The 25,975-nt window shown below is 47.5% G+C and overlaps 1 protein-coding gene across 5 annotated transcripts in view; it reads left to right on the top strand.

The window, feature by feature from the left end:
• The window catches only part of POLD3 (DNA polymerase delta 3, accessory subunit), a 45,046-nt gene extending 19,664 nt beyond the window's left edge, over window positions 1-25,382 (top strand). For 2 of the 5 annotated variants that reach the window (XM_086739796.1, XM_086739794.1), the window contains exons 3-12: window positions 382-484; window positions 2,962-3,001; window positions 4,605-4,737; window positions 7,437-7,701; window positions 9,017-9,089; window positions 10,879-11,041; window positions 12,727-12,839; window positions 18,381-18,478; window positions 19,128-19,209; window positions 23,474-25,382. In XM_086739796.1, coding sequence (XP_086595922.1) covers window positions 383-484; window positions 2,962-3,001; window positions 4,605-4,737; window positions 7,437-7,701; window positions 9,017-9,089; window positions 10,879-11,041; window positions 12,727-12,839; window positions 18,381-18,478; window positions 19,128-19,209; window positions 23,474-23,679 — 1,275 coding nt within the window. In that variant the 5' untranslated portion in view covers window position 382 and the 3' untranslated portion in view covers window positions 23,680-25,382. Of the gene's footprint in view, window positions 1-381; window positions 485-2,961; window positions 3,002-4,604; window positions 4,738-7,436; window positions 7,702-9,016; window positions 9,090-10,878; window positions 11,042-12,726; window positions 12,840-18,380; window positions 18,479-19,127; window positions 19,210-19,967; window positions 20,796-23,473 lie in introns of those variants that run through there. The other 3 variants (XM_086739795.1, XM_086739798.1, XM_086739799.1) reach the window with 3 other exon arrangements.
• Window positions 25,383-25,975: the final 593 nt, after the last annotated feature.

The following is a 25,975-nucleotide window of genomic DNA, read 5'->3' as shown; positions in this document are numbered from 1 at the left end:
GGTGTGATCGCGTACCAAAAATCGCCGGTCCCTCTCCCAGGTGTCTCAGAATGCCGGGCTGTGACAAGGGAAACGGCTTTCTCAAGAGGAGGCTTTGGAACAAGCTGCCCAGAGGATGTGAGACCGTCTGCGACCAACTGTTAGAGCTTTGAGAGCTTGTACTGGTGTCACCTTTGGTTATACAGTTGTTGGACTGAGATTCTTCGAAGTGGCAGAGAACGGTGTCCCAGTAAGATTAGTTTAATCCTGGGTAAAATAACTGTGCTTATGTGAAAGGTTTCCACGTCAGGCTGGCTTTGCTCTTGCTGCGTAAGCTTCACGGAAGGGGTGGTGACAGGCTTTTTCCTTTCTAGGTGATTAACACTGGTTTCTTTTGTGCAGGATGCTGTATGATTATGTAGAGAGGAAGCGAAAGGAGAATTTGGGAGCTCAGCTTCACGTCACCTACTTAGTAGCAGGAAACCTCATCCAGAACGGACACGTTGTGAGTGTTTTATTTCTCAAAGGTGTCTGTGAGCTCTTTGTTCGTGTGTCTCCCATCTTGTTTTGTAATTTTTTGGTCAAAAGCTGAGCTTGCTCCCTTTTTCCAGCAGCAGACACAATGTGCCAGGTCCTCTCTACGTGCAGAAAATAAGGCACTGTATCCGTCCCAGCATACAGGCAGTGGGGAGGGAGATCAGCTGGTCGTGGTTTGATAAGACAGTGCTGAATAACGCAGCAGGGTTTTTAATTAATTCACTTAAATCCTGTTACCGGTCACTTCTCAATCCTGTCACTAATATTGGACAGCAAATTTTCTAAAATAGTCTGGAGGGACCCTTGTGAAATCGGCTAATCCATTTCCCAGGACCTGCTGTGGAGTGGAGAGAAGTGTTTGGGGAGAGCCTGGAATCCGGTTAGAGTAATAATAAATAATAAATAAACAGTTGAAGTTGTCTTGTTAAATAAAGCAACTTTTAAATCCTGGTACACAAGAGAAGCATAAATTTATTAACAGTATTTTGTATTTTAAATGCGCTGACTTAGTAAGCCAAGGAATCACTGCTTGTAGTTAACATTTATTTTTTCTCGTTGCTGCTTGTCACATTTTTCAAGCATGTAACCTAAAGCTTCAGGAGTACCCCAGGGGTTTTTGAAAGAAGATGAGCAAATTGAGTGCCCATTTCGTTTTGTTCTCAGAAGAATTCAATAACCAGACACCGAATGCCTTTGACGCTCCTCTAGGTGTCTGTTAGTAGCCTTAGATACCCAAATACTTCCTACAATACAATCCTCCGTCTGCATTTAGAATTTATATCTCAAGGTGTCCTGGCTTTTATTTATAGATTGGAAAAAAAACCCTTAACAAACCTTTTTTAATATTTTCCTAAATAATAAACTGGCTCGCTTGCATAGAATGTTCTCTTTACATCTCCAAACCTGCCTGAAATGGAAGGCAATCATTAACTTATTCTATTAATTCTGTATAACGGAATATAATTATTTAAAGCTGTACGGGGAGTGTCGCATTCATAGCCTGAGTTTAACAGACTTTCCTCTGATTTCTTTGGGAAGCAACAAGGTAGCATCTCTTGGCTCACTAGAACTGACCAGAGGTTTCCAACACATTCTGTTATTTTAAAATTTGCCGTAGTGTATTTAAAACAAACAAGTGAATTCTGACATAGTGACGTGGTTTAGCCCCAGTCGGGACCAGTAAGAAGCTGCCACCATAGTCCCCCCTCACTAATAAAACCATAGGATACAACTAATTTTTTTTAAACTCTATCGTAGCAGCTTGTCTATTTTTAAAACAAGATCTACCAAGGTAAACATATAAAGGTCACTTTTTTTTTTTTTCCCTTCTTTTCAAATATCTTGTTTTTGAATACCGCGAAGCTAAGAAAGATGACCTGCAGGTGCAGTGAGCTGTTAGGGGCAGAGAGGAAACGCCACCGGGATTGGGAATGCCGCACAGGAGGAGTTTAAAGCTCCTCGAACCGAGTGTCTGAGGGCTGGCCAGAGCAGGCAGGAGAGGAGGTCAGGTCTGGAAGATATTTCCAGAAGACAAGCAGGCACTGGAGTGCCTGGTGGGTATTACCTGGCGGAAGTCAATTTTGGGTAGGAAAGGGGTGCGAGTGCTTCAGATGCAGCCCTGTGCTGGCCGGTGACCCTGCGCTACTGCCTGCTGTCAGTAGGTGTAGCCCCAGGGCTGCGGATTCGCCTCCTCTGAAGGGAGGTGCAAATAGAAACCTGGCACAAATAATTCTCATCGCCTCTTAACTACTGCACGCTCTTTACTTGAAACTTGTCTGCCTCGCTAACGGACTGAGACTCTCAGTCTTTCTTTACCATTTCAGGTTGCCTGTGGGTTTTTTTTTTTTTCTTGCCTCTTAGTCTTTTGATGGCTAGTATCAGATAAACACAAAATTAATGGTTGGGGTTTGTCCCGTCTGGCTGTTTGGACACTCTCTGTATTAACTGCAGCCTGTTCAGTGTCATGGAGCAGGTATACTCCTTGAAGACTGGCCGTAGAGCACATTTCCAAAAACATTTTAAATTAATGCTTTATTTTTCATGGTGTTTTGCTTCTCTGGTGCCGTGTCCATACCACGGATCGCTACGTTAGAGTTTACTGGCAATCCAGTAATCCAATCTCCACTCTGCTGCGCAGTTGTTTAGCTCTCCTCTCATCTGTGTCTCGTCTCCCAGTGTCAGGAACGGAGGGCAGAGCATTTCTTCAGGGTTGTAGGGATCTGTAAAGCGGTCTGTTAGAACAGCAGGAAGGCAGAGCTTTAAAAACCAGTGCCTCATGGCTGTTCAAAGGGGTTGGCAGAGTTCTTTGCAGCTATAATGCTGCACCTACGATCTCTAGACCTTCTTATTCAGTAGATAACTAAAAATATCAGTTTTATGTACAACAGATCTTTTCAAATCTTAAGGTTGCCATCTTTTTCTTTTTTTTTTTTTTTTTTTTTGCAGTGCCACAAGGTTGCAGTAGTGAGAGAGGATCAACTCGAAGGTAAGCAGATGATGAAAATGATGTGGTTTTAACGGTTTTCTTTGAAAGAACAGCGAAGTGAATAAAGCTCAGACCTTGCCATCTGCACGTAAATGCCGAGTCAGGCTGCTGGGTTCAGGTGTGTACTTGTTGTACCAGCTTTTTCTCAGAATTTTGAATATCTGAGCCAAAAGCTGTATAACTTCAGACTTGTGATTTGGGTCTGAGTTTTTTTTATTTTATTTTTTTAATGCTGAACATTTCAGTCAGCAATTCTTTTCCACCTCCCTGCCACTGACAGACAGCTCCTCCTTAAAGGCAGCACTAGCTGAGGAGTGTACAGCAACGTCTCAGTTTTAGAACACCTGTGAGCTCCAGCTCCCAAGGACGCTGAAGCAGATAACTCTAGTTGTTGGTTAAATGGGATTGCAGTCTTTGTTTGCCCTCGGTGATGTGGACATTAGTTAAATGTCCCACAAGCAAGTTCTCAGTGTTGTCTGGTGTATTTGCTTTCACAGTAAAAGGTGAAAAAACCCACCGCTATAACACTGCTTCCTGAAATTGCTCTCCATGTGCTGTCAGTTGTCTTACCATCTCCTCCAGGTCTGGTCCTCCTCGTGAGATCTGATCCGTAGCAGTTGAAACACAACTGCGGGCTCTTCATCCCTTTCAAATAACGTCTTTGACGTTTGACAATCTACTGTGGCATTTGTGACGTTAACTCTCCGTACCGATGATCTAACTTTGCTTGAAAGACGTTGTGTTGTTTTCCTTTTTTGAAATCTGAAGTGTATTTCTAGCTCAAGCTGTCTTTATCAGGATATTAGCCTGTCAAGCGGTGCAACTACCATCTGTCACGTTTGTTGAACTGTGTGCTGCGTAACGTTCTGTTTTGCTGTGGAGGAAAGGGCTGTTCATGGGTTTTTTTTGTATTAGAAGACAGGCCAAAGGTATGACTTACTTTTGGAAGAGGCTGAGGTTTGTGATGGGAGGAGGGCTGCAGAGTCTAGGACTGGCCCCAAGCAATGATTACTGGGTGTATTTTTACAGTGCCTAGAAGCTCTGTTTCAGAGCAGGACTGTGTGGAAAGAACAATATAAGCAATGACCCAAAAATTCCTAAAAACCAGCCCTTGTCTCAAGGGAGTAGCAGTCTAAATAGCATAGAAGAGACCAAGTATTGATTTCAGGAGACTACTGGAGAAGACACTGTGACACTAATTGATTGACTTCTTAATGGCAGAGAGCAAGTCCAACAGGGTGAAGTTATCACTGACTGTTTTCTTCCTTAGCTTTAGGGAGTCATGTAGGTATTCTGGATCCCAAACACCAGATATTTTGAAAGTAAGCACAGAGATTGCTCTTAATTCATTTGTGAAGAACTAAGAGTGTACAGTGGAAAACATATTTGACAGGCTTGTGGAGTCTGTTACCTTGAATTGTCAATTAGTAAGCGCTGGAAGAAGGTGCAATTACACATTTTTTTTTTTTTTTTTATATTCAGGTCCTTGCTGTCAAGTGGTCTGCCAGCCTTTTCTATCCTTGGTAGAGCCTGATACTTAAAGTTGCCACCTGATGCTGTAAAGGCTGTGCTAACAGAGGACTTTTTTTCTCCCCCCAACCAGCAATGAAGTCCAAACTAGCCACGATTGCGAGCGTGCATGTCTACAGCATTCAGAAAGCCTTGCTAAAGGACAGCGGCCCGCTCTACAACACGGACTACGATATTGTCAAAGCAAACCTGCACAACTGCAGCAAGTGAGTTGCCTCTTGGTGGTTGTTCTTGTGCTGTGTGATTTGAGACTGATGAGATGGTTACCAGATATGCCTGGATTTTTAGAAAGCTCAAAAAAGCTGTCTTCTAAGCCATGCCAGACCAGTTCCCAGGCAGCACGTTGTACGGTTGTTTCATAAACCGAGCTATTTCCAGCTTTTTGTTGGTTCACTTGCTCCGTTACTCCAACGGTCAGACTTCTCTGATGGCTAGAAACCTTTCTCTCATTTCTAGGCCTCACTTAATCACGACCATTTTTATCCAGTTCTCCATCACACAGTAAATGAAAACAGACTTACGACAACAGGAGTGACGTGCTCAGCAAAGCGCTGGCGTGACTTTGCCTGCTGTTTTGTGAGGCTGTGTTTTCATCCACCTCTCTGCAGATGTCTCACAGGAACTCTTTCTCCATCTACAAGGTCTAGGGGAAGCGTACAAAACGGACCAAGCAGCACAAGTGTCCTTCATGGCTGGACTAGAGCAAGGTTCTCCTAGAATTCAGAGGGACTTCAGTCTCCAGGGGTCATTGTCTCCCCTCCTGAACGGTGCCTGGCAGCTGTGGCTTTTCGTTTCCGTGTTGTTTCCACCACGACAGCTTCAGCTTGATGTAACCGGGACGTACAGCGCCATGACCAATCTGGTTTAGAAGGGGGATGCCTGAACGTTGTGTCATAGAAAGGGTATAGAATTTGAAAGTAGAAACGTAGTTGTCTTCAAAATGTTGACGAGATTGGCTGAGAAAATGCTGTCCTAGAAGCTGTGTGTTTCAAATGTGAGCGTCAGTACCCTGGTAAGCGCTGGAAAACCCTGCTTCGGTGAAGACGTGTGCCGTAGGTTTGGCTGCAGTTACCATGTGGTGATACTTGTGTCTTAGAGGGTTCTGCCTTTCAGCCTTGAAGGTTTAGACAGTTCAGAAAAAAATTGCTTTGAGACCTGTGTTTAAATTCCTGCCTGGCTTTGGGGCAGAATTTCCCAAGCAAACTGTGAAAAATTCAACTTCTTCCTTTGTGACCTGGCTGAACTAAATTCTGGCTGACCGTATTCCCTCTCCCTTGTTGACTACGTGAGTTGTCTCTTACACTTTGGGAAAAATTCCTGCAGTACCTGTAAAAGACAGAGGTTTAACTGTTGCGTGTTTATAGCAAACAGAACCTGCTGGCTTCTTATCCTTCCTTCTGTCCATCGATCTCTCGGTCCTGGGGCGAGGATCCTTACGCTCCTCTGTGTCTGCGTGGGACCTGCTACGCTGTGAAGACGCTGGAGGTGGCTAGGTGTTGTACCAGTACAAGCAACTGGATTTAATGCACGTTGCTGACATCAGCTTTCCAAGCAGAAGCAGCTCCTTGCTCGAGAGCAGAGTCCAAATGTTGCTTATTTCTTTTTTTTCAGCGATCATTTAGTGAATTTTGGATCGAGCCCATAAGCTATAGTCGCACAGCGGCGTTAAGGCAAGCGAACTTCCCAAGCGCCTGGAGTGTGTGAGGTTCAGATGTGCTAAAACAGGTGTGATAAATGTGATAAAACATTATTTGTCACCTGGAGGGTTGTTGGTGCCACTTACGGGTGTGTGTGGAGCAGGAGCGAAGGCCGCCCAGAGAGCATTGCTGACCGTGTTGAAAACAGATTGGAAGTAGAAAAGAAAATAGGATTTTTTTTTTTTTTTTTCATTTCAGAGTCTTCTTTCCTTCCTTTAAAGGTTTGAATGTCAAGAGATTGCTGCTGCAGCCTAGAAATGCTGTAGAGATGGGTGTTTTGCTAAGACATTTCAGTTCCTGATCGGAGTAGAAGTGGATTGTGCATGTGAGCCGCTAATGCTGAGGCACAGAAATTAGTTGGCAGAGGACTGGTTTATTGCTTATGCAAATAAAAATATGCTGTGTAATCCAGTGGCCTGGAAGGCGTGAGGCTCTGCTCTTTTGTGGCGTTCTGTGGGAAATCTGGAAAGCCTCGCCCGTGATTTGCACAGTGGGGAGCAGAGTTCGGTTATTTTGGGGTATTGCTATTCCTGTCAGGGAATTGTATTGGAGCTGCGAGCACATCATTTAGTTCTCCTGTCTCCCTCCACCCAAACAATCCCGTTGGGCTGTTCCAAGCTGAGATGTGTCTCTCTCTACCAGTGATTACATGGCAATGACTTTATATAGTGAAGTCTGAATTCATGGATATCTTCTGAGCCAGAAGCCGTTCAGCTTCAGCTGTGATTTACTTACCTGGCCGGTACGATTGTGGCCGCTTGTTGCGGCAGCGGTGGACTCTGTCAAAGCGTCTGAAAGCTGTAAATGTTTTAGATCATCAGACAACCGTACGATTTATGCTGCAAACTTTAGAGAGCGTCACCCGTTTAGGAATAAAATGCGGTGCGCTCCGTCTCCACCCTGGGTGTGGAGACGGGCTTTTTGCTCCCACGAAATCTGAGCAGCTTGTGTAGCGTTTGAGTGCTCTGGCTCTTCCTGACAGGTTCAGCTGATCTTTTCAGTAGAGGTCTCCATCTCTCCGTTCTCTGCCAGCCTTTCTTTCTTGTCCCATGCACAAATTAAATTGCTATTTTTTTTTTTTTTTTTTCTTTCCTCTCCCCCATAACAGGAGAACACCAGACTAGAGAAGCAAGGCGCTCCCAGGGAGGAAACCGAGGTGAAAAATAAGAAGTTACAAGGCTAATTAAATTTTTCACTCCGTCACACAGGTTCAGCGCCATTCACTGTGCCGCTGCGGTCCCCAGGACGTCGGCTGAAGTGTCTCAAGCGCAGATGTCTGTGCAGGCTGGTTCCCAGACACCCAGTGACACAAACGCTGCCACCGCACCTGTGGTCAACGGCCACGGTCCCTCGACCGCTAAACAGACCTCGCAGCAGCCCAAAGGGATCATGGGAATGTTTGCAGCCAAAGCGGCTTCCAAACCCCAGGACGCAAATAAAGAAACGAAAGCAGAGGCGAAGGAGGCCCCAGGTGTAAGTTACCTCAGAGCCTTTGGCAGCCCTCTGGGTTAATAGATTTAACGAACCGCTCTTCTAGCTTCGCTCTTGCTCGACCTGAATAACCTTAACCGCTGTAGTGCGCCCTTGTCCGCTGCTTCTGGTGTTAAACTGGCGGTCCACTGGGAATTCTCCGTCACTGCTTTGTCGGTATTTAACTGTTTAGTCATCCTGGGCAAAACTACACCGTGCCACGCTCTTGATTTATCCCCCAAAGCGTATTTCCCGTAACTTTGACGCTTTGACGTTCCTCCTTGAGCCAAATCTCGGCGAGTATAAACCAGCATAGCTGCATTATTGAGACAATTGTTCCGTTGTCCTCAGTTATTCCAATATATACACCAGTTGAGGATCTCGCTCGCTCCATTGTGCTTAAAAGGATTTGTTTTGAGCAATAAGTGAAATGTGAGAAGTCCGAGTCTTAAAAGTATCAAGGTGTTTAAACTTGGTCTGCGAAGGAGGTTTCGGAGCTTGACCTGTGCGAGACTAAATTGTTTATCTTCTCAACCGCTGCTTTTTCCAGGATAGGATTACATTTCGATTTTAATTAGTGTAATTGTTCTTAAAGCAAGGTGGCCAGTAAATGGGCATTAAAATGGTCATATTCCCTGCGTATGGTTTGGCTTTTTTGTAACAGCTGAGTGCATTTTGGTTCCTTTTTATAGTGAATTTAGAACTAGTGAAATATGCGTGCCTGAGTGTTTTGGGAACTTTATTGTGTGGTTGCCCATTTTTTTGCATGAAAATAAATGGGATTAGGAGGCCAAAATTTCTTTGGTGGGTTTTTTTTTGTGTGTGTGTGATTTTTCACTTTGGTGATGGCTATATTAATGGAATAGAGCAGTGATATTTTTTGCAAACAGCTCAGGAGAACGGCATACGTGCCAGAGTAGCTGGATAAAGTCTTCCCGGTTTGGCCGATCTATGTTCTTTCCTCTGTCAGTTACTGTGAATTGAGGCACTGATAGTTTGCAAAAAGAACAGTTCTTTACTGGGAACGGACCCAAGCCCCAGCCACTTATTTCAGTAACACTGTCAGCCATCAGATGGGAATGTAACCCGCATTAGATTTGAAGGCCTAGCTAAGGAGTCACAAGTAACTTACTGTCAATCCTTCCATCCATGTAATACCTACTGTCTTCAAATTCTCCTAAAAAGAGATTGAAATCTAAGATACCGACTACTCAACAAATTAAACCGATTTATTTGGCTTGTGCAGAAGCAGTGCTGTGCGTTCTGAGGGCTGCATTGCCTGAATAATTCCTGTGGTTACTCCTCTGTTTGCTTCCAGGTGTCTGCAGCGAGCAGCAAACCACCAGCGAAGAGCAACATCATAAGCAACTTCTTTGGAAAAGCTGCCATGAGTAAGTGTTTTATAACACACATCTGTTTTCAGAAAGCATTGTGGTCAGGGACCAGCTAAAAAAAAAAAATCCTGAGGGAATTGGAAATATCTCTCTCTTCTTTTATTTTTTTTTTTAGCTAAGTAGCAATTTAAAAAAAAAAAAAGAGTGATATTGTGTGTCTTGTTATACAGCTGTGATGGGAGGCATAAACAAAAAGGAGCAGAACTCTTCCTTCCCACCCCACCAAACTTGCTGGATTTTCTTTATAATCCCCTCTTACAGTTTTCCGTATTATTCTCCTGCTCCTTTGGACTCAGAGGGGTTAATGTGTTTTGTACGCAGCTCTTCAGGCAAAAATTAAAAGTTGTAAGTGGAATTGTTCAGACAAAAAGCTTGCTGGATGGAGATCAATGAAAATGACATATTTGTGCAGACTAACCCAGGAAGGATTTTTAGTGCAGAAGAAATCTGATTTAAAGTGAGTCCTTCTGGCTGGAAGATTAGCTCTTGGGAAAAGGTTTGCCAAAACCTGTTACGCAGGGCGCGTTAATGATGCTTGCTTTTCATCACGAATCGCTGAGGAGTCTGTAGTTAGGGTTAATTTCTTTACTGCAAACTGAAGAGCTAATCATTGGAGGCTGCAAACGAGGAGTGCCCTTCCCCTTTGAGTCGGGGTTTGGAGTAGGTGGCCTCTGGAGGTCCCTTCTGCCCGGAATTATCCAAGTCTAAAGAAAATACGCCGAAGCTTTTAAATAGACGTTGGAAAAGGACTGTAGGACTTTCTTCAAAGATGCCCTTATAATAACGAGGACGAGAGGATTCAAAATAGAGGTACTGGGAGAGAGTAAACGGCAAAATTCACTTTCTAACAGAGATCTGTCAGAGTTTGCAGGGTAGGGTTCCAGCACTGAGCACACAAGGCACAGTCCTGTCGGGCGTCTCCGAGTTCCTGTTTTTGTGAGACTGAGGAGCCGAGTGTGCTTTCAGCCGCAGCCTCACAAGCCTATTAAGCAATTAGCTCCAGTAAATTCTCGAGATCTGGGAAGAGCCCTAGACCAAAGTTCATGGGCTGAAAACCCACGACATTGAAATTGTGTGGTAAAGATAGCCCAGTGGTGATGGAGAAAGCTTTGTGGATGGGTTTCCTCAGTTTCCTGAGGTTCTCTTCTCTGCTGAGCTCTCTCGGGGAGCTCTTCAAGGAAACTTGTGAGGTGGCCGCAGGGAAGGAGCAAACCGAGCAGAACTGGAAATGATTATGTGTGTAGGAGAGAGAGGGTGATGCCAGGAGTGAGATTTATTCCCTACATGTTGTACATCTCTCCTGGCTTCAAAGGTTTCACCATCGCCAGGAAGATTAAGACATTTGAAGCAGAATTCTCCTTGTATGTGGTGCTGTGTAGCCAGAAGAGGCTGGTTCTTGATCGCATTGGGGTTGGAGTGGGACAAGAAGCTGCTAGATTAGTGAAAATACTAATCACGAGCTCTAACGCTACGCAGGATGGAGGCTGTGCGCAGCTCATTGGTCTTCATCAGTCCTGATTCTTTTGTTTCTGGACTCTTTTGTGCATTATTAAAATTCTATAGTCAGTTGATCCCTCTAATTTAAAGACGAACGTGGCGTGACGCCAAGGGACCTGTCTGGAAGAGAGGCTCCCAACCCTTCTGCGGTGCCTGTGGCCCTGGTGACTGTAGTCTGTAGTGTTTTCTGTATTCTTGGTGCGCAGTGTTTTGTTTAGTTGACCCCTTTTTAAGTTGTCGTTCATGCTGAATGCTCAGTGTTTATTCCTTTTCAATGGTTTATTCACAGATAAACTCAAAGCCAACTCTGTGCCTGAGCAACCGAAGGAGGAGACAGAAGTAGTGAAGCCTGCAGTTCCTGTAGCAGAACCAGAGTCATCCTCTAATACTATAGTAGAGAAAGCTGGGAAGAAAACAGAGACTGCTAGAAGTCAACAAAAGGACAAAAAAAGGTGGGCCACGCCACTCGGGGTCCCTGTGATCACTTAACCCGCTTGTTGATGGCCTGCGTGGAGCTGGCTGGTCGTACAATGCTGGCTAACCTCCTGTTTCCAGCTACTAAATTGCATTAAACCTGGCTAAAACTATCTCTCTTAGAATTCTTTCCCAATATCTCTTTCCCATTTAGTGCTGTAGGTGCCTCGGGGCCATTTGAGCCGTGGCAAACGGGAAGGGACGCGGTCCAGGTAGCCTTCAGTGAGAGGGGGTGGCTTTCCACGAGACAACCTCACGCTGTGAGCAGACGTAGCGTAGACCCCGCAGGCGATCTGTGGGGGCTGGCAGGAGCACCTGTACTGCAGGGAAGGTAGTATATTCCCGAGGTTATATGTACACAGCTTCCAGCACACAAAGTTCTGCTTGTTGATTGCCGTAGCTAATGTGCTGCTGCTTTCAATGCCACTGGTTTACTTTGGGCTGAGGCTCCAAGTAAGTTTTAAGTTCAGCTCTTTGTGTTTAATCCAACCCAAACTGACAGAGACAAAAAATCATTACAGTCTGGTGGCCTATGAGTAATTAATTGGTGGTCTCAATCTGTTTCTGACTAAATAGGTAAGCGCACTGCCCAGCCCACCATCACAGTTAGTGCTAACTGGTCTTCTTGTTGATGCTCTTGTTCAAAAAGCCAAGGGCCTGGAAGCTGCGTGTTGGCAGTGTGGTGTTGGGAAGGCCACTTGGGCTGTACCAGCTCTGAGGAGACGTGGGCCTTTAGCCTCCAGGCTTGTTAGTCTGACGCGTCTCGCCAACATTAAAAAGAAAGAAGCTATTTTATTTTTCCAGTAGTCTTTAAAAATGGCTCCAGGATTCTGAGACACTACCTCATAGTCAGTCAGTGGCAAGCAGCCTGTCAAAGGAGCTTCTGAGCGATGCTGTTGGGGACGTGAGTGTGTGGGAGCCTGGCTATAGAGACCAGATCAGAAACGCGCTGGTGCCAGGTGGCAGTGGCCAAGCTAGGTGAGGGCCTGGGCAAGCTGTTGAACTGCAGAGGGGCTAAAGAAATCCTCTCCGTTTTGGAGAACGGGACATGGGTAAGGATGAGAGGCTTGAAAATGCTCCTGCACCTATGCCTGGTTGTATAGGTGAGTATAGTTCAGCGTACGTGATGCTCGTGTTTCTAAGAGGTACGGAGGTGTTTGATTTCCTTGCTAGCAGTACTTAGAGAATCATGGAATGGTTTGGGTGGGAAGGGACCTTCCAAGCCCACCCAGTCCAACCCCCCTGCCAGGAGCAGGGACATCTCCGACCACATCAGGTTGCTCAGAGCCCCGGCCAACCTGGCCTGGAATGTTTCCAGGGATGGGGCATCCACCGCCTCTCTGGGCACCCTGGGACACTGCTCCACCACCCTCAGGGTAAAAAATTTTTTCCTAATATCCAATCTGAATCTGCCTCCCTCTATTTTGAAACCATCACCCCTCGTCCTGTCCCAGCAGGCCCTGCTGAAGAGTCTCTCCCCACCTTTCCTGCAGCCCCCTTTGGGCACTGGGAGCCGCTCTCAGCTCTCCCCGGAGCCTCCTCTTCTCCAGGCTGTTCCTGATGCTTCCATCGGGAACATGCTTGTCTAAACACGTGTGACACTTTCATGCCCACACAAGGGATAACACATACTCATTTGTTTCCTCTTTTCTTTTTGTGGCAGTAAAATGAAGAGGGTGGACAAGTCAGATAACGAGGAAGAAAGAGATTCTGAAAATATGAAGAAAAAGAGGAAGCGAATCAAACAACTTCAATCTGACAGCAGTGACGAGGAAGGTAAGATGTGCAAACAGCCAGGCATGTGGGTCAGGGGCCTGATTTTGACGACGTTGCTCTCCAAGGCTGTTGGTCAATGATTGAGGGAATAGTTCAGAGGACTAAAGACCGTGCAAACGGCTGTAGCTTGAGCTCTCTGTTTATCTTGGGCTGCAAGCACTTGGGCATACAGTTGAGATGCCTCAGTCATTCAGTCTTTGTTTTAGCTTAGCTCAGATCTGGCTGTCTCCTCACCAAGTGTGCTGCCAGTCACGCTGACGTGCGGGAAGGAGGTTCTCAAATCTCTTGTGAAAGATAGCGTGCCTTCCAGAACTGTAAGACTGGTCGTAACCAGTTTATTTGGTGAGTAAACACTCGCAAAGTGACCTCCCCCCCTCCCAAGGTCATTTTTGGTATCTTTACTCTGTCTGTTTATAGAAGTGATTTGGGAGACAGCATTGGAAGCAAGACTTCCAAAAAAAAAAAAAAAAGATAATAGAGAAACTGGAGGCAAAACAGTTGAGCCATATCCGATGCGACTCTGCGTCTCCTCGGTGGCTGTTGGCTTCGATAGGAGTGCGGTGCCCAGAGCGTCGCAAGATTTGGGCTTCTAATGAGGAACAGATTCCAAAGAATTTGGATAATTGAGGTGACAAATGCCGTTCAATATAGATAACTGGAAAATAAATTGGGATTGAGCTAGGGATTATGTGCGAAATGGAGCAGTCATCCAACAAGCTGATAGGGAAAAGAATTCGGGGATCGTTATGGGCAAATAATTGAAACCACCAGCTGGGTGTACAGCTCCAGTAAAAAAGGTGAAACAGCAAATACGTTGTACTGGCGAGGAGGTGGACTCCAGCAGGAGGACTGGAGCTGTTTGCTTGTTTAGTGTGGCTAGCACATGAGAAACACCCATGGAAAGAAGAGAATCTGTAATACAAGTTAGAGAGGCGAATGCTTTTGGGTATCTTAGCAGTCGCCGTGCCACCTCAGGCCTATTTTCATGGTTTCTCTTTTGCCCAGCATAATTTCAAGCGATCTCTGTCATCAGGCATCCATCACTTCTACTCAGACTGTGCCACGGGATGATAAATCTCTCAGGAAGCTGTTCTTCATGATCAGCCTTAATTTCATCCCATTCCCTGTGTACAGCTCCTTGTTTGGCCGTTAAAAAAAAAAAAAATAGGCCCGCGCTCTTGGTATTTATTTCTTTCAATGTTTGTAAGCTATTATCTGGTCTTTCCATGTACTCATCGCTCAGCCTCCGGACAAGCTGCGTTATTTAGCTCCGCAGAAGATTGAAATCAGGCAGTTTAGCCACTTGAAGCGCCGCTTCTCGCTGGGCTGGAATCTCTCGGCTCGTCCGCGCTCTGCTAACGAGAGGAGGCAGAAACGAGCCCCGTGTTTCAGGCGCGCGGTGGGGCTACGCGGGGAGGCTGCGCTTTGAAGCGTGGAGGTTTGTTGGGTCGGTCTTCCTTGTGCTGCCCTGAATTGGGGACCCCCAGCCTCCTGTGCTCGCGACAGCGCCCTGAGCACGCAGCAGGCTGAGGCGACCGCAGCCCCCTTTCCTCATCTGCTTCTGTTAGAACTGGTTTTGTGTCCTAAAACTAAGAGCAGTGCCACAAGTCTGTCGTAACTTGAGCAGAACTTTCCACAGAGAGTACTGCAGGCTTGGCCTGCTGCACACCCTGGTTTTGGATATTAGAACTCTGCTCTCTTACCGAACACCTTGTGTTTTCGTTTATTCCAGCGCGTGCTCCGGAGCCTGCCCGTGCACTCCCGCCTCAGTGCGTGCAGTAGGTCTGTTGAGTTGTCCTCCCTTGTTTTATTGTGCTCTTACGTGTCAATTAACTGGATTAGCAATCAGAAACCATAGGTCTGGTCAGGTTGGAGGCTCAGTTATCTTGCTGACCTCGTTCTCGGTAGTTTTGGGCACTAAAAACAATACAAATAAGGCCGCCTACCCACTTGGCTGTGGGGAGGGTTGGTTTTGGTTTACGCCAGTTTGACCCACTGGAGATGTACGCAGGAAGTTTGCCTTTCTGTTTGGAGAATTTTCTTGTCACTGCTGTTGCTCCTCCTGCATCAGAGTCCTCTCTGTTCTTTCCGTTATGTCAGGAATCGGCTTTGTGTTGTAAACTTAGGCAAATTGGAGCTTGTGTGTACAAATTTGTGTATTACTGGGGTTAGCTTAGCACTATCGCCACTTTCAGAAGGGGAAGATGAGAATCCAGAGAGCTTCTCTTCCTTCCTTCTAAGCTAATGGCTATCTAAACCACCCTGATGAATTCTGTGAGGAGTCTGCGTTCAGCGGTTTGGTTCTGCTGCTTGCTCCGCTAAATTCAACTGGATGAAGGGAAATAGATTTGAATTCTTTGCAATATTCATGCTGAATCCAAACTGGTAATGCTACATTCGGTATTCAAGTATAGGAATGTAAGTTGGATAAAACAAATAATTTAAAAGAAAAAATTGAATAGCAGCTGGACTTTGAGAGCGTTTATCCTTGGCAAGGTTGGAAATGGGTTTCTCCAGAATTTTTAATTGGCGGCATCAGCGAAGTGGGGCCCGGAGCGACATTGTTCCACGCTGCATCCCTGTGGGAGCAGGGAGGAAGGCACCATGTGCTGCACAGCGTTTGGAAATCGCCGCCAGACAGGGCAGGCTTCATCCAACACCAGCGTAATTCACCCGCAGGTGATCGAGGGGTGAGTTTTAAACGTGCAAAGTGGGAAAGCTGCCCCACCAGAGCAGGTATCAAAGGCTAACGCGCCGCTGACCTCCGCTCGACGCAAACGAGGGGGTGCTCGCGCGGGCTGCTCCCCGCGGCTCGAGGGGGCTCGGCCTCGGGCGGGGGGTGCGGACCCTTCCTGCGGGCGCGGCCGTGGATACAAGCGGCCGCTTGTCCGCGGCCGTGGCTGCGACTGAACGGCGTTCAGACAGGGCTCCACCTGGGTGGCTGCTGGTGAAACCACTGCCCTTCTGCGGGCAGGCTCAGCCACGTTTTGTGGTTTTGAAAGCGGGTCTGTACGACTGATGCGAAGCCCTGCGTGGCCTCTCGTGTCAGGGCGTTCTTCTCTATTAGTCTGCTCTTAATGTACTCAAATTAGCCCAAAATAAGCTCTTCTTACATGAGTGTCAGCACATTGTACCAAGTTGGAAATACAGAGAGGGCATAAGGCACAATCCTCTCCATTTAAATGATTTTTTTTTTTTTCAGTAAAAAGTTATATTGGTACGAGGGTGCCTTAGTCATTGCAGGTTGTTTTGCTTCCAGTGCCAGAATAAACTACACGAGCGCGTCCGTGGAGGACAGGAGGTTTTGGCAGCTTCAGCTATACCAACACAGGCGGCGTTTCGCGGTGTTGACAAGTGTTTTACAGCCACTTCGGAGGGTGATTTCAGTGGCACTGTAACCTGCAAACTCTATCGGTTTCAGAGAGCCACAGCAGAAGCACTGAAGCTTCTCACAGTTTTGTTTTGGTTTTTTTCCAGGCAGGGTCAGAGCAAACTGAACAAAGCCAGGATTTACATCTTTGGTACATCCAATTGCCCAACTTGTATCCATTTCATGCAGCTGTTGCTGTTGAGTAAACTGTGGGCAGCAGCTAGAGGTTGACTCAGGAGTTATCACATGTCGGAGGGCTGCGTTGGCTGGAGGAGGATAATAAAGTAATAGAGACGCGGCTTGATGGTCTGAAACGCTCTGACGTGGGGAGAAGGTGCCTTCTGCCTGCCAGAAGCTGGGGGACTTGTTTAAAGGAGGCTGAAAAAGAGCCCTCATTTCCCCCAGGCAAGAACAGTGGAGCTGACATGCCAAAAATACCTTCAGCAGCCTCTGCTCTGCCGTGCTCGAGGTGGCAATTTTTCACCAGGCTGGTTTTCAGCCCTCTCTTAGCCTGCACTCTCTTAAAAAACAAAACAAAACATTTTCAAATTGATGCGGTGAGCCTGGGCGGTGTGCGAAGCCGATTCGGTGCTGTGCAGTTCAGCTTCAGCCTGCGGTTGCTGTGAGCCTAGGATAAATATTGAGAATTTTGAGTTCCCCGCAGCTCCTCGTTCGCCGGCCCGGCCGTTAGCACCTCAGAGCAGATCCCTTGTTTGGTTTTTATCTCTGCACAGCCGCCAGAGCCGGCTCTGCGGAGCAAGGTGAAGTACCGCGTCATGTTATCCCGCTCTGTTTGCATTTCTGTGCCTCGCTCACTGCAGTAGTTAGGCAGCTGAGTCCTTGTTTGAAGAATGTAATTTATTATTTCGCCTTGGCAGCCAACCACTGTTTCACTTGAGCCCTTCTTAACCTCTGAAGGTCAGTTGGCCGCGTGCCTGGCACAGTCATAACTCTTCACACTGACCTAATCGGTTGGGACAGCTACAGATCCAGAATTCGTGTTACAATGACAGGATGAACACGGCGCTGCGGCCAGCGGAGCCGGGAGGAGAAGCCAAGCAGGCGCTCTGTCCTCCCGTCCAGCGGCATCGTTGTCGTTATTAAGCAATAGGTCAGATGAGGAGTTTCTCCCCCCACGTTCCTAGCTCTCCCCGCGTTTGAGGACTTGCGCGGCAGCGTTTCTCGCTTGGATTTGGAGAGGATTCCTTAAAGCCGTTGAAATTAGTCCCGGTGCCCGCTGCGCGGTGCAAGGTGCTGCTCCTTCCCCTCTTGCCCTGCGCTGGTTTTTCTTCGCCGTCACGGCTCTGTCCCGCTGCCAGCCCCGCAGAAGAGTGACCCTGGCTTTCTCTCACGTCTGTAAGCCCTGCTAGTCTCACTAAGGCCAAGTTTGACACTGGTGGAGGCTCCAGAGCTGGTTTTGCTCTCTACAAACTGGTGAAGGTGGCCTTGACCATTTCAGTCAATTTTGGCATTGAAAGGATTCCGCTCTCTCCATCCTTGCACCTGGAGGAGAGCATAGGTGATGACAGATGAGATTTTTGGGGTGGTTTGGGTTTTTGTTTGGCTTTCGAATGAAAGGTTGGGGTGTCCCTTAAGATTAGGATGGATAACAGTGTATTGCACTTAATTCTTGGATTAAGATAGCTGCAAGCTAATAGCATGGATTTTTTGGGATGTGTAGCGCTGCCTGTTAAGCAATGATTGTTTTACCAGTGGGGGAGAGGTAAAAAAAACTGAGATCGTTCAGCAATTTGGGAATATGTTGTCTTGAACCCTGACTCTTTAAATTTCTGAGCAAATTACAGTCTCTTTTTAATGAGCAAGTGAAATATATGGCTCAAGGATGCCAGTTTCTGCGCCTATTTTTAAAGTTTCGTTGGCAGAACTGATTTTGCCTTCCCAAAGATCCCAAAAGCGCTTCTCCCATCCTAATCCCACTCTCCTTCCTTTGGGAACCGCAGCGCGTAGCACCTTAGCGTGGGATGAGCAGTCTGGCTGGAGGCCAGCCGCGTCAAACAATTTGTCCGGACTTCAGTTAAACAAATCCGAGCGAGAGCTTGTAAACCTTGGTCTAAGTACAGGTTACGAGCAATTGCTCAGAGTCGAATTAAATGATCGGAGCTGCAAGGGGACGTTAGAGCCGTGTACTACCAAGATGTTCATCTTCTTAGCAGATGTCCCACCATCTCCCGCACCCGAGGAAGAGAAACCCCGGTCTCCACCTCCCGTACCTGCTCTGAAAGCTGAACTGGAGCCTGCATCCGCAGAGGTAAAGCATATTAGAGTGATTAACTTCTGGTTTTATCCAACTCAGTGGGGATTGCCCAGCTAGGGGGGTAGATCCTGTTTGCCTGTCGAGTCCATTGTGTCATCCTGCTTGAAAGAATCCATTACGTTCACTAGTTCATTCAATTTTTAGACTATTATTTAAACTCTAGCTTTTCTCCTGATATTGTGCCTCGTATTTGAATGCTCTCCCCTCTGAATCTTGGCCTCGGGAGTCGGGGCAGGGCCAGAAACAAAACCAGAGACTCTTGGTATCCAAGCTTGTATCGCAGGGAAGCTGCTGCGTAAAGGAGGGGGACGATGATTGGCAAGAAGTTAACCTCTGAGCTGAGAAAACGTGTGGTTTTACTGAAAGCGCAGCTGTTTGTCACAGCAGGAGTTCTGGTGTCTTGCACACCTTGTTATTTCCTCGTTCTCTGGAGATGTGATGGGACAACCCCACTGTGACCTTCTCACACAAGCATTAGCGAAAATGAGACTAGGATATCCTGGGAAGGGACATAATTAGTTATCGAATCATGCTCAGCCTCATTAGAGACTTGATTTCACTCCTGGGGCCAATGCCTTCGTGACCTGTGTACGTGCACGCGGCCTTAACTCTTGATTTCTCACAGTACTGCGCTGTCCTTCAGGTTTCAGCCGGAGGGAGGAAGAGGAAACGGAAGCGTGTGCTGAAATCCAAAATGTTTATTGACGAGGAAGAAGGCTGCATGGGTAAGACCAGCTCTCTCCTACGCCTCGGTGGAACGATAACTTTATTGAAGATGTGTTGAAGGTTTTTACAGGCCAGCCTGTTTCAGGCTCAGGAAGAGGTTCACAAAAATCACTTTGTTCTGCTTCAACCTCATGCTCCCAGGTGGAGGTAGCTGCCCTTTCGGGGAAGGCCTGCGTAGGGGGTCCTGGAGCTGCCGCTGCGTCCTTATTCCTTTTTGATTACTCACAGATTTTATTTCAGTTTCCCTTCCCGCCTGCTAGCATGAGCATCGCCTTCGTTCGCTCTCTTCTCCAAAGACACAGGCTTCTAAAGATGATGCAGAGAGAGGTCTAGGTTTTGGGATAAATTCTGGCTGAGATGAGTTGCTTGGTTGTTTATTAGGTTTGGTTTTCTTTTTTATTTTGAGGTTAAATCCAGAGCTGTGCAGCAGAGCTTGATTCTGTGTTAATTTAAACTTTAAATATCCCAAATAATCAAGGGATAAGTTGGGGATTAAATGCTTGAGAGGGTTTCTGACAAGGATGGCTCTGGTTTCAGGAGGGAAAAGAGTCCCTGCAGAAGTACCAAGAGTCAGGGGCTTTGAATTCCAGCCTGGCTGGACGCTGCTTCCTCCCATGACCCCTGGAGAAAGCCGCGTAACGCCACTGTGCTTTTTTTCCTCCTCTGTGTCCTGACGTTGCAGTAGAGCTGCAGGACTTCAGAATGCTTTTCTCTTCTTCTTTTTTTTTTTTTTTTTTTTTTTTTTTTTTTTTTTAAGTTTTGAAAAATTTAGGAGGCTGGAATGTCTTTTGTAGCGCTGTTGTCAGCCCAATTGCGTGGGATGCTTAACATACCCCAGCGTGGTGGATCTGAGAAGATGTCAAGGGAGCTCAGGCAGTTCTAGGAGAAGATCCGTTGACTTTGCGACGGTTTCTCGTCGCACGTGAGCGTAGATAGGTACGGGCTTGCTTGGCCCCGCTTCGGAGCTGCCTGGACGTGAGTCAGCTGGTGTCTGTTTGCTCCTGTCTGTGCGGTTGTATCTTGTGTTTCCTGAGAGCTTTGTGTGTCTCCTTGAACGAAATTTAAAGCTAGCACTCAGCAACTGGCTACGCTAGTAACTGAAGTCGCAAATACTGGATTTTTGTCAAAGGATTGGACTGGCACAAAATTCTTGACTGCTTTGGCTAGCTGCGTTATGGGGTGTTTTGCTCTCCCATCCCAGATAGAACCATTAAAACACTTGGAAGGAAAATGGAAAAGAGAGGAGGAAAAAAAAAAAAAAGCATTAGCTGGGGAGTTGAGTTGAACAAGGTCTGCATCCAGAGCCCGCAGTAATGACTGTTCCGGGTTCAGCTTCCAGCAGAGCGCTCTTCCCTTTCTGTTCAGTCTTTTCCAAACATTGTTTCTCTTGTCTTCACTCCCTAGGGGCTTAATAGTCTCTTGTGAAATCCAAACCTTTGGTTTTGCAGTTCGTATCCACCACCATTTCACGAAAAGGAAAATAAATGCAAGCCCCTCTTGTGCCGTTGGGAGACAGATCCTCTAGGAAGGAGGGAGGGATGGAGCTGGGATCCCGAGGACCTGGGGAGGGAGGAGATGCTGCTTTCCGTACTAAAACCCTGCCGGTCTGCTGCGCAGAACTTGCTGGGCGGTGGTTGTCCAGTTTCTCTCCTCCTCTCCCTTCCCCACGCTTGCCCTGCACAGGCCTGGTCATTCGAAGGCTAAATAACTTGCGGCTCTCTTAGGCTAATGTAAGTGATTTGTTATTTTTCGAAATACAGGGGCTTTTTTCCCTTCTCCCTGCTGTTTTGGTTTGGGTTTTTTTTTTTTAAACAAGGACTAGATTACAGAGACATCAAATCCTAACGTTAGGATTAGACTCTACTTTATATTTCTCCATGATTTTAAATGATTGCTTTCACAATAGCTGCAATAGCAAGGAATTGGTGTCAAAAAGCAGAACTACTTTAGGGATTAGCCCTGAGGGAAATGGAGCAATTAAAGGATCCGCGGAGTGAAGCACGAGTTACCGTGCATCAGCTGGGACTTAATCGAGAGCCTGCCCTTCGTCTGTAGCAGAGGGGAGTTACTGGGGTTTAAACGTTTCTACCTTGCACTTTCTAAAGCTTGAAAGGATGCACGTGGACGTGTAGATTGGAATATACGCATGCACGTTGTAGATAAATTCCTTTTACAGCACCGGTTTAAGTTAGAAGCTCGCATAATTTGAGTTACGGTGATTTAGTGAGCCTGGCTGCAAGCCGAGCGTCAGTAACTAGCTATGCGCCCGTAGCTCTGCAAACACAGAGTTTTACAGTTCAGCTGAGATCTCAGTAAAAGAAAGCTGATCTAAGCTGTGGTATCTTGCAATCGGAGGGGATTAAGTGCACGTTTTGGGAGTTACCGACAATAACCGAGAGGGATGACAAAGCGATAACTCTGTAAAGCTCCGGAAGAGCCGGAGGTCTGGTAAAGCTGCTCCCTGAAAAGCCAGTTCCCTGTGAGCAGAGGTTAGCTTGGCTTTACGGTCCCTGCTTGCGCATCTGCTAGCTCTGCGGCGCAGCATTTCAGACCGTTCCTCTTCCCGGTCTCCGCTTACGTAGAGAACCTTATTTAATTTGATGCATTAATACAAGTGAAAGCCCATTTCCCAGAAGAAGGGAAGTTAGGACATCTGTTTGAAAGAACACAGTTGCTAAAGAAAAATGGCTTACTAGAAGAATACCAGAGCACTGCTGGGAAAGCTGATACAACAACATTTACCAGGATCTAACGATGGCTTTCAGCAGCGGAGCTGACTCCAGTTTAATTTCCGTGAGCGTTGGTTTCTATCCCTTAGCTTTCCATCACCGGAGGCTGACAGCAGTGAGCTGCCAATCCCATTCAGTCACAGGCCTTGATTTCACTTGTGAGTTTGGCTTTATTTTTTTTTTTTTAAGAGATTTCTTTATATTTGCCCTGCTTGCCCACCTGTATAGAAAAAAGCTGTCCCCAAGGTTTTGTGCTCCTTCTCTCATCTCCAAGGTGCGATACATTTCCTTCTTTTTTTTTTTTTTTTTTTCCTTTTCTTTTCCCCTGGCCATCTGATGTCTGCAGTGCTGGTGAGGGAAGGCTGGATCTGCCTCGGGATTGTTTTGTCTGGATTTCAGGACAATCTGGTTGCTTTGGCCCCTGTGGAAATCAGGGCAAGTCAGAATGGTGGTTTTCAACCATCCAGCTCTGGAGCCCCCAACAGCAGAAGGACGTGGAGCTGCTGGAGAGGGTCCAGAGGAGGCCACGCAGATGCTGAGAGGGCTGGAGCAGCTCTGCTGTGAGGCCAGGCTGAGAGAGCTGGGGCTGTTCAGCCTGGAGCAGAGGAGGCTCCGGGGAGAGCTGAGAGCGGCTCCCAGTGCCCAAAGGGGGCTGCAGGAAAGGTGGGGAGAGACTCTTCAGCAGGGCCTGCTGGGACAGGACGGGGGGTCATGGTTTTAAAATAGATGGAGGTGGATTCAGATTGGACATGAGGAAGAAATGTTTTACACTGAGGGTGGTGGAGCAGTGTCCCAGGGTGCCCAGAGAGGTGGTGGATGCCCCATCCCTGGAAACATTCCAGGCCAGGTTGGCCGGGGCTCTGAGCAACCTGATGTGGTTGGAGATGTCCCTGCTCCTGGCAGGGGGTTGGGCTGGGTGGCCTTTCAAGGTCCCTTCCCACCCAAACCACTCTACGATTCTATGAAAATTGATATTCCATCATCTAATGAGAAACTACAGATCCCGATCTCGTTCAGGTTCATCGCTTCCTGGTAACTGCTTGTCAGCCTGGGCAGGTTGAGCTGAGGGCTGCGGGCTTGTCCCAGGCAGAGAACTGCTTTAGCTGTGGAGATCTTCAACGCAGCTGACCCTTGTTTCTAGAAGAGGACAATGCTTGCGTAGATTTGGAGAGGGAACTGTCCTCTCCAGGGCCCTTCCCAGTGGAGAGCCTTGGGCTGTTCAAGGCGTGTGTATGGTGTCACCAAGCTGTTTTGAAAGAGCTGGGCGACATTAAAGCTCCTGAGTCACTAACCTGCCGCCTTACACTTAAGGGAGAGGGAGGCAGTTTGATGCCGTGGATGGAAAGCCAGTCCAGTCATCTGGGTCCACTGCGTAACCTCGAGCAACGGACTTAATTCCTGCATCTGACATGTCCTCCTTGAACCCAAAATGCTCACTTCCAGAAATGTGGTGGGAAGGCTGCGCTGGGGAGGTCTCTTCTCTTTGATACACAGGCTTACCCGTCATGGTCTCTTCTTCTTTTCTTTTAACCAGTGACTGAGAAGGTTTACGAGAGTGAATCCTGCACAGATAGCGAGGATGACTTTGCCAAGTCCAAGCCGCCAGCTGTACACAAACCTCCTGCGCTGCCCATGAAGAAGGAACCAAAGGAGGAAAAGAAGAGCCTGAAGAAAGGGGCAGCTGCTGCCAGCAGAGCCAACAAACAGGTCTCTATCATGGGCTTCTTCCAGAAGAAGTGAACTGGGTCTTTCTCCCGGTCCTCTTGGCAGCTTGGGAACGTTGCTCTGTTTGGTGACTTTCTGCAAGCTGCTGCGTTGGAGGAGAACAAGGTGCCATCTTCAGTTACGTAAGATATCTTGCTTACTGTGTAAGTAAGCCCTCTGGACTAGATTTTGTATCGGAGAAAAGTTTTATTTGTTACTGCAATAATTTCAGTCGTCTTTGCTAAGCAGTGTGGGAATTGCCAGCTAGAAGCAAAATCTAGAGGAACCTTCAAAGACTGTTAATCTGTTCACGTGAAATTTTATTTTTTTAACACGGCCTTTGACCTGTTCAGGGCTGAAGGCCTGTTCCATGAGTGGTAGATGGACTAAACTGGCGGTCGAGTTGTGGTATCCTATTTTTTTTTTTTTTCTTCCCTTCTTTTTACACCCCCAGCTCTGTAGATCGATCTAAACGTTCACCTTGGTTAGAAGCTGTAACGTAGCAGGTCTTCAGGCATAAACACAAATACTGAACGCCTGCTTCAGCTTCGACTGAATGAAATGAACTTAACTTTCCCCGTAAGACTGGTAAATGGTTTTTACTCTGCCTTTCTTAATCTGTTTTGGATAAAGCGGTGCATATAAAATTCTCTTACTCTTTTCCTCCTTCGACACATCCTCTGTAAGTTGCTCGGGTGGGGCCGCTGCTGGTGCCGTTGTCTTTGCAGAAACATCTTTGAGGCTTCCCACGCAACTGGCTGGGTGTAATGGGGGGAGGCTTTGCCGTCACTGGGAAAGCAGTGGTCTCTTTAACCTTGGAAGTCGCCGAGTTGAAGGGAAGGGCGATGAGAGGCCGTTTCCGCTAACACCAGTCGCGTACCTGTTCTCGTCTGTGAGGAACAGCGTGCTGCTTCTCGGCTTCGGAGGTTTTGGTTTGCCTCAAGTTTTCTTTCACAGGCGTAAAGCAGTCGACGGGAGAGTGGTTTTCTAGGACATCTCGTCCTCTGCCCGCCGCAGGAGGCGTGTCACAGCGAGTGGTCCTCGGGAACCGGTGACTGGAGACCAATAAAGCACTGCAGTCCCGTTAAACAGAAACGAGTCGTCGTTTTGGGTGCCTTCTGCTTTTCTGCTGCTAAATTGGATAGGTGGATATAGCAAAGGCCGGGTTTTCCCAGAGGACGGGCGCTGAGCGTTTCTGAAGCTTGGCTGGGTGCGGGCTTCCAGGTGGGCAACTGATGTCAGCCGATGCGAGAGGGTCCGCTTAAAACCAGCGGCCTCTCTGGATTTGCACCCGAGCCTGCGTTAGGACACAAGGTGGGCGAGTTCAGCGGCACGCATCGCTGCTGTCGGGGGTTTTCAGGGGTGACCTCAGCTCCGCACCCTCCTCCTAAGCCTTAAAAACTTCAATTCTGGACTTTCTGAATTGGAGACTTAGAGGGAAAATAATGGGAAGACGAGGGAAGGCAGAACTGGCCCGGTGCTCACAGGCACCCAAAAGCAGAGCTGCTGCACAAGCCGAGAAAGGTTTCGTGCTCTCGTGGTGCGTTCAGGTGCCGTGGGCAGCAGAGGTCCGCGGGGAAAGAGTGAACAACCTTGTTCTGACTTTTATGGAGAAAATTTAACTGTTCCGGAAAGAAATACTGCTGTAAAGTTTCTGTTTTTCTTGGTAGAATTTGGGGTGTATTTTGCAAAGTAATGTTAAGTGACAAAAGCCACTAAAGAGAGATTTTTTTTTCTTGTGTCCTCGCTGTTCATTAAATGACATGCTCCATCCCGATCTCCAGTGGCTGCTGTGGCATTTGGCTGCGTGGAAGAATATCCCTGGTGAAGTGGGTAGAGAGTTCTTCCATCGAAACCAGGGCTTAGAGCATCTGAAATGTGAGTCAGAACATCTCAAACGATCGGGATCTGTGGTGAATGGACCCCTTGAGGCTCGTTTCTGTGGCAGATGTTGACAGGACGCGGTGTCCCAGCGCTCTTGCACCTCACCTCTCGCCGTGGTCTAACCGGAGCCCGCTGCTCCACCCCGGCTCCCTCTGTAACCAGATCAACGTCATAGGCGACTTCCTCAGGAAAATGACTTAATGTCTGAAGAAGCAGGACATAGGCGAACTTCAGACTTCCAAAAATCATGATCTAATACTCCCCCTCCTCCTGCTCTTCATGGGCTGCCAGCCCCAGGGGGGCCTCGGGTCCCTGGATGCCCCTTGGCGAGGCTGGAGTGTCCCCAGGCGCTGTGTGGGAGCGAGGAGCGGGGCTGGGTGCCCGAGCTGCTGGGTGAGGAGAAGGTTCCCTCTTGCTGCCGGGGCGCAGATGTCGCCCGTTTGGCACC

Source organism: Chlamydotis macqueenii, chromosome 1, assembly GCF_036417535.1.
Source record: "Chlamydotis macqueenii isolate bChlMac1 chromosome 1, bChlMac1.mat, whole genome shotgun sequence".
NCBI lineage: Eukaryota > Metazoa > Chordata > Aves > Otidiformes > Otididae > Chlamydotis > Chlamydotis macqueenii.
Note: the sequence above shows the minus strand (reverse complement) of the source record. Positions and strands in the feature narration are given on the sequence as shown.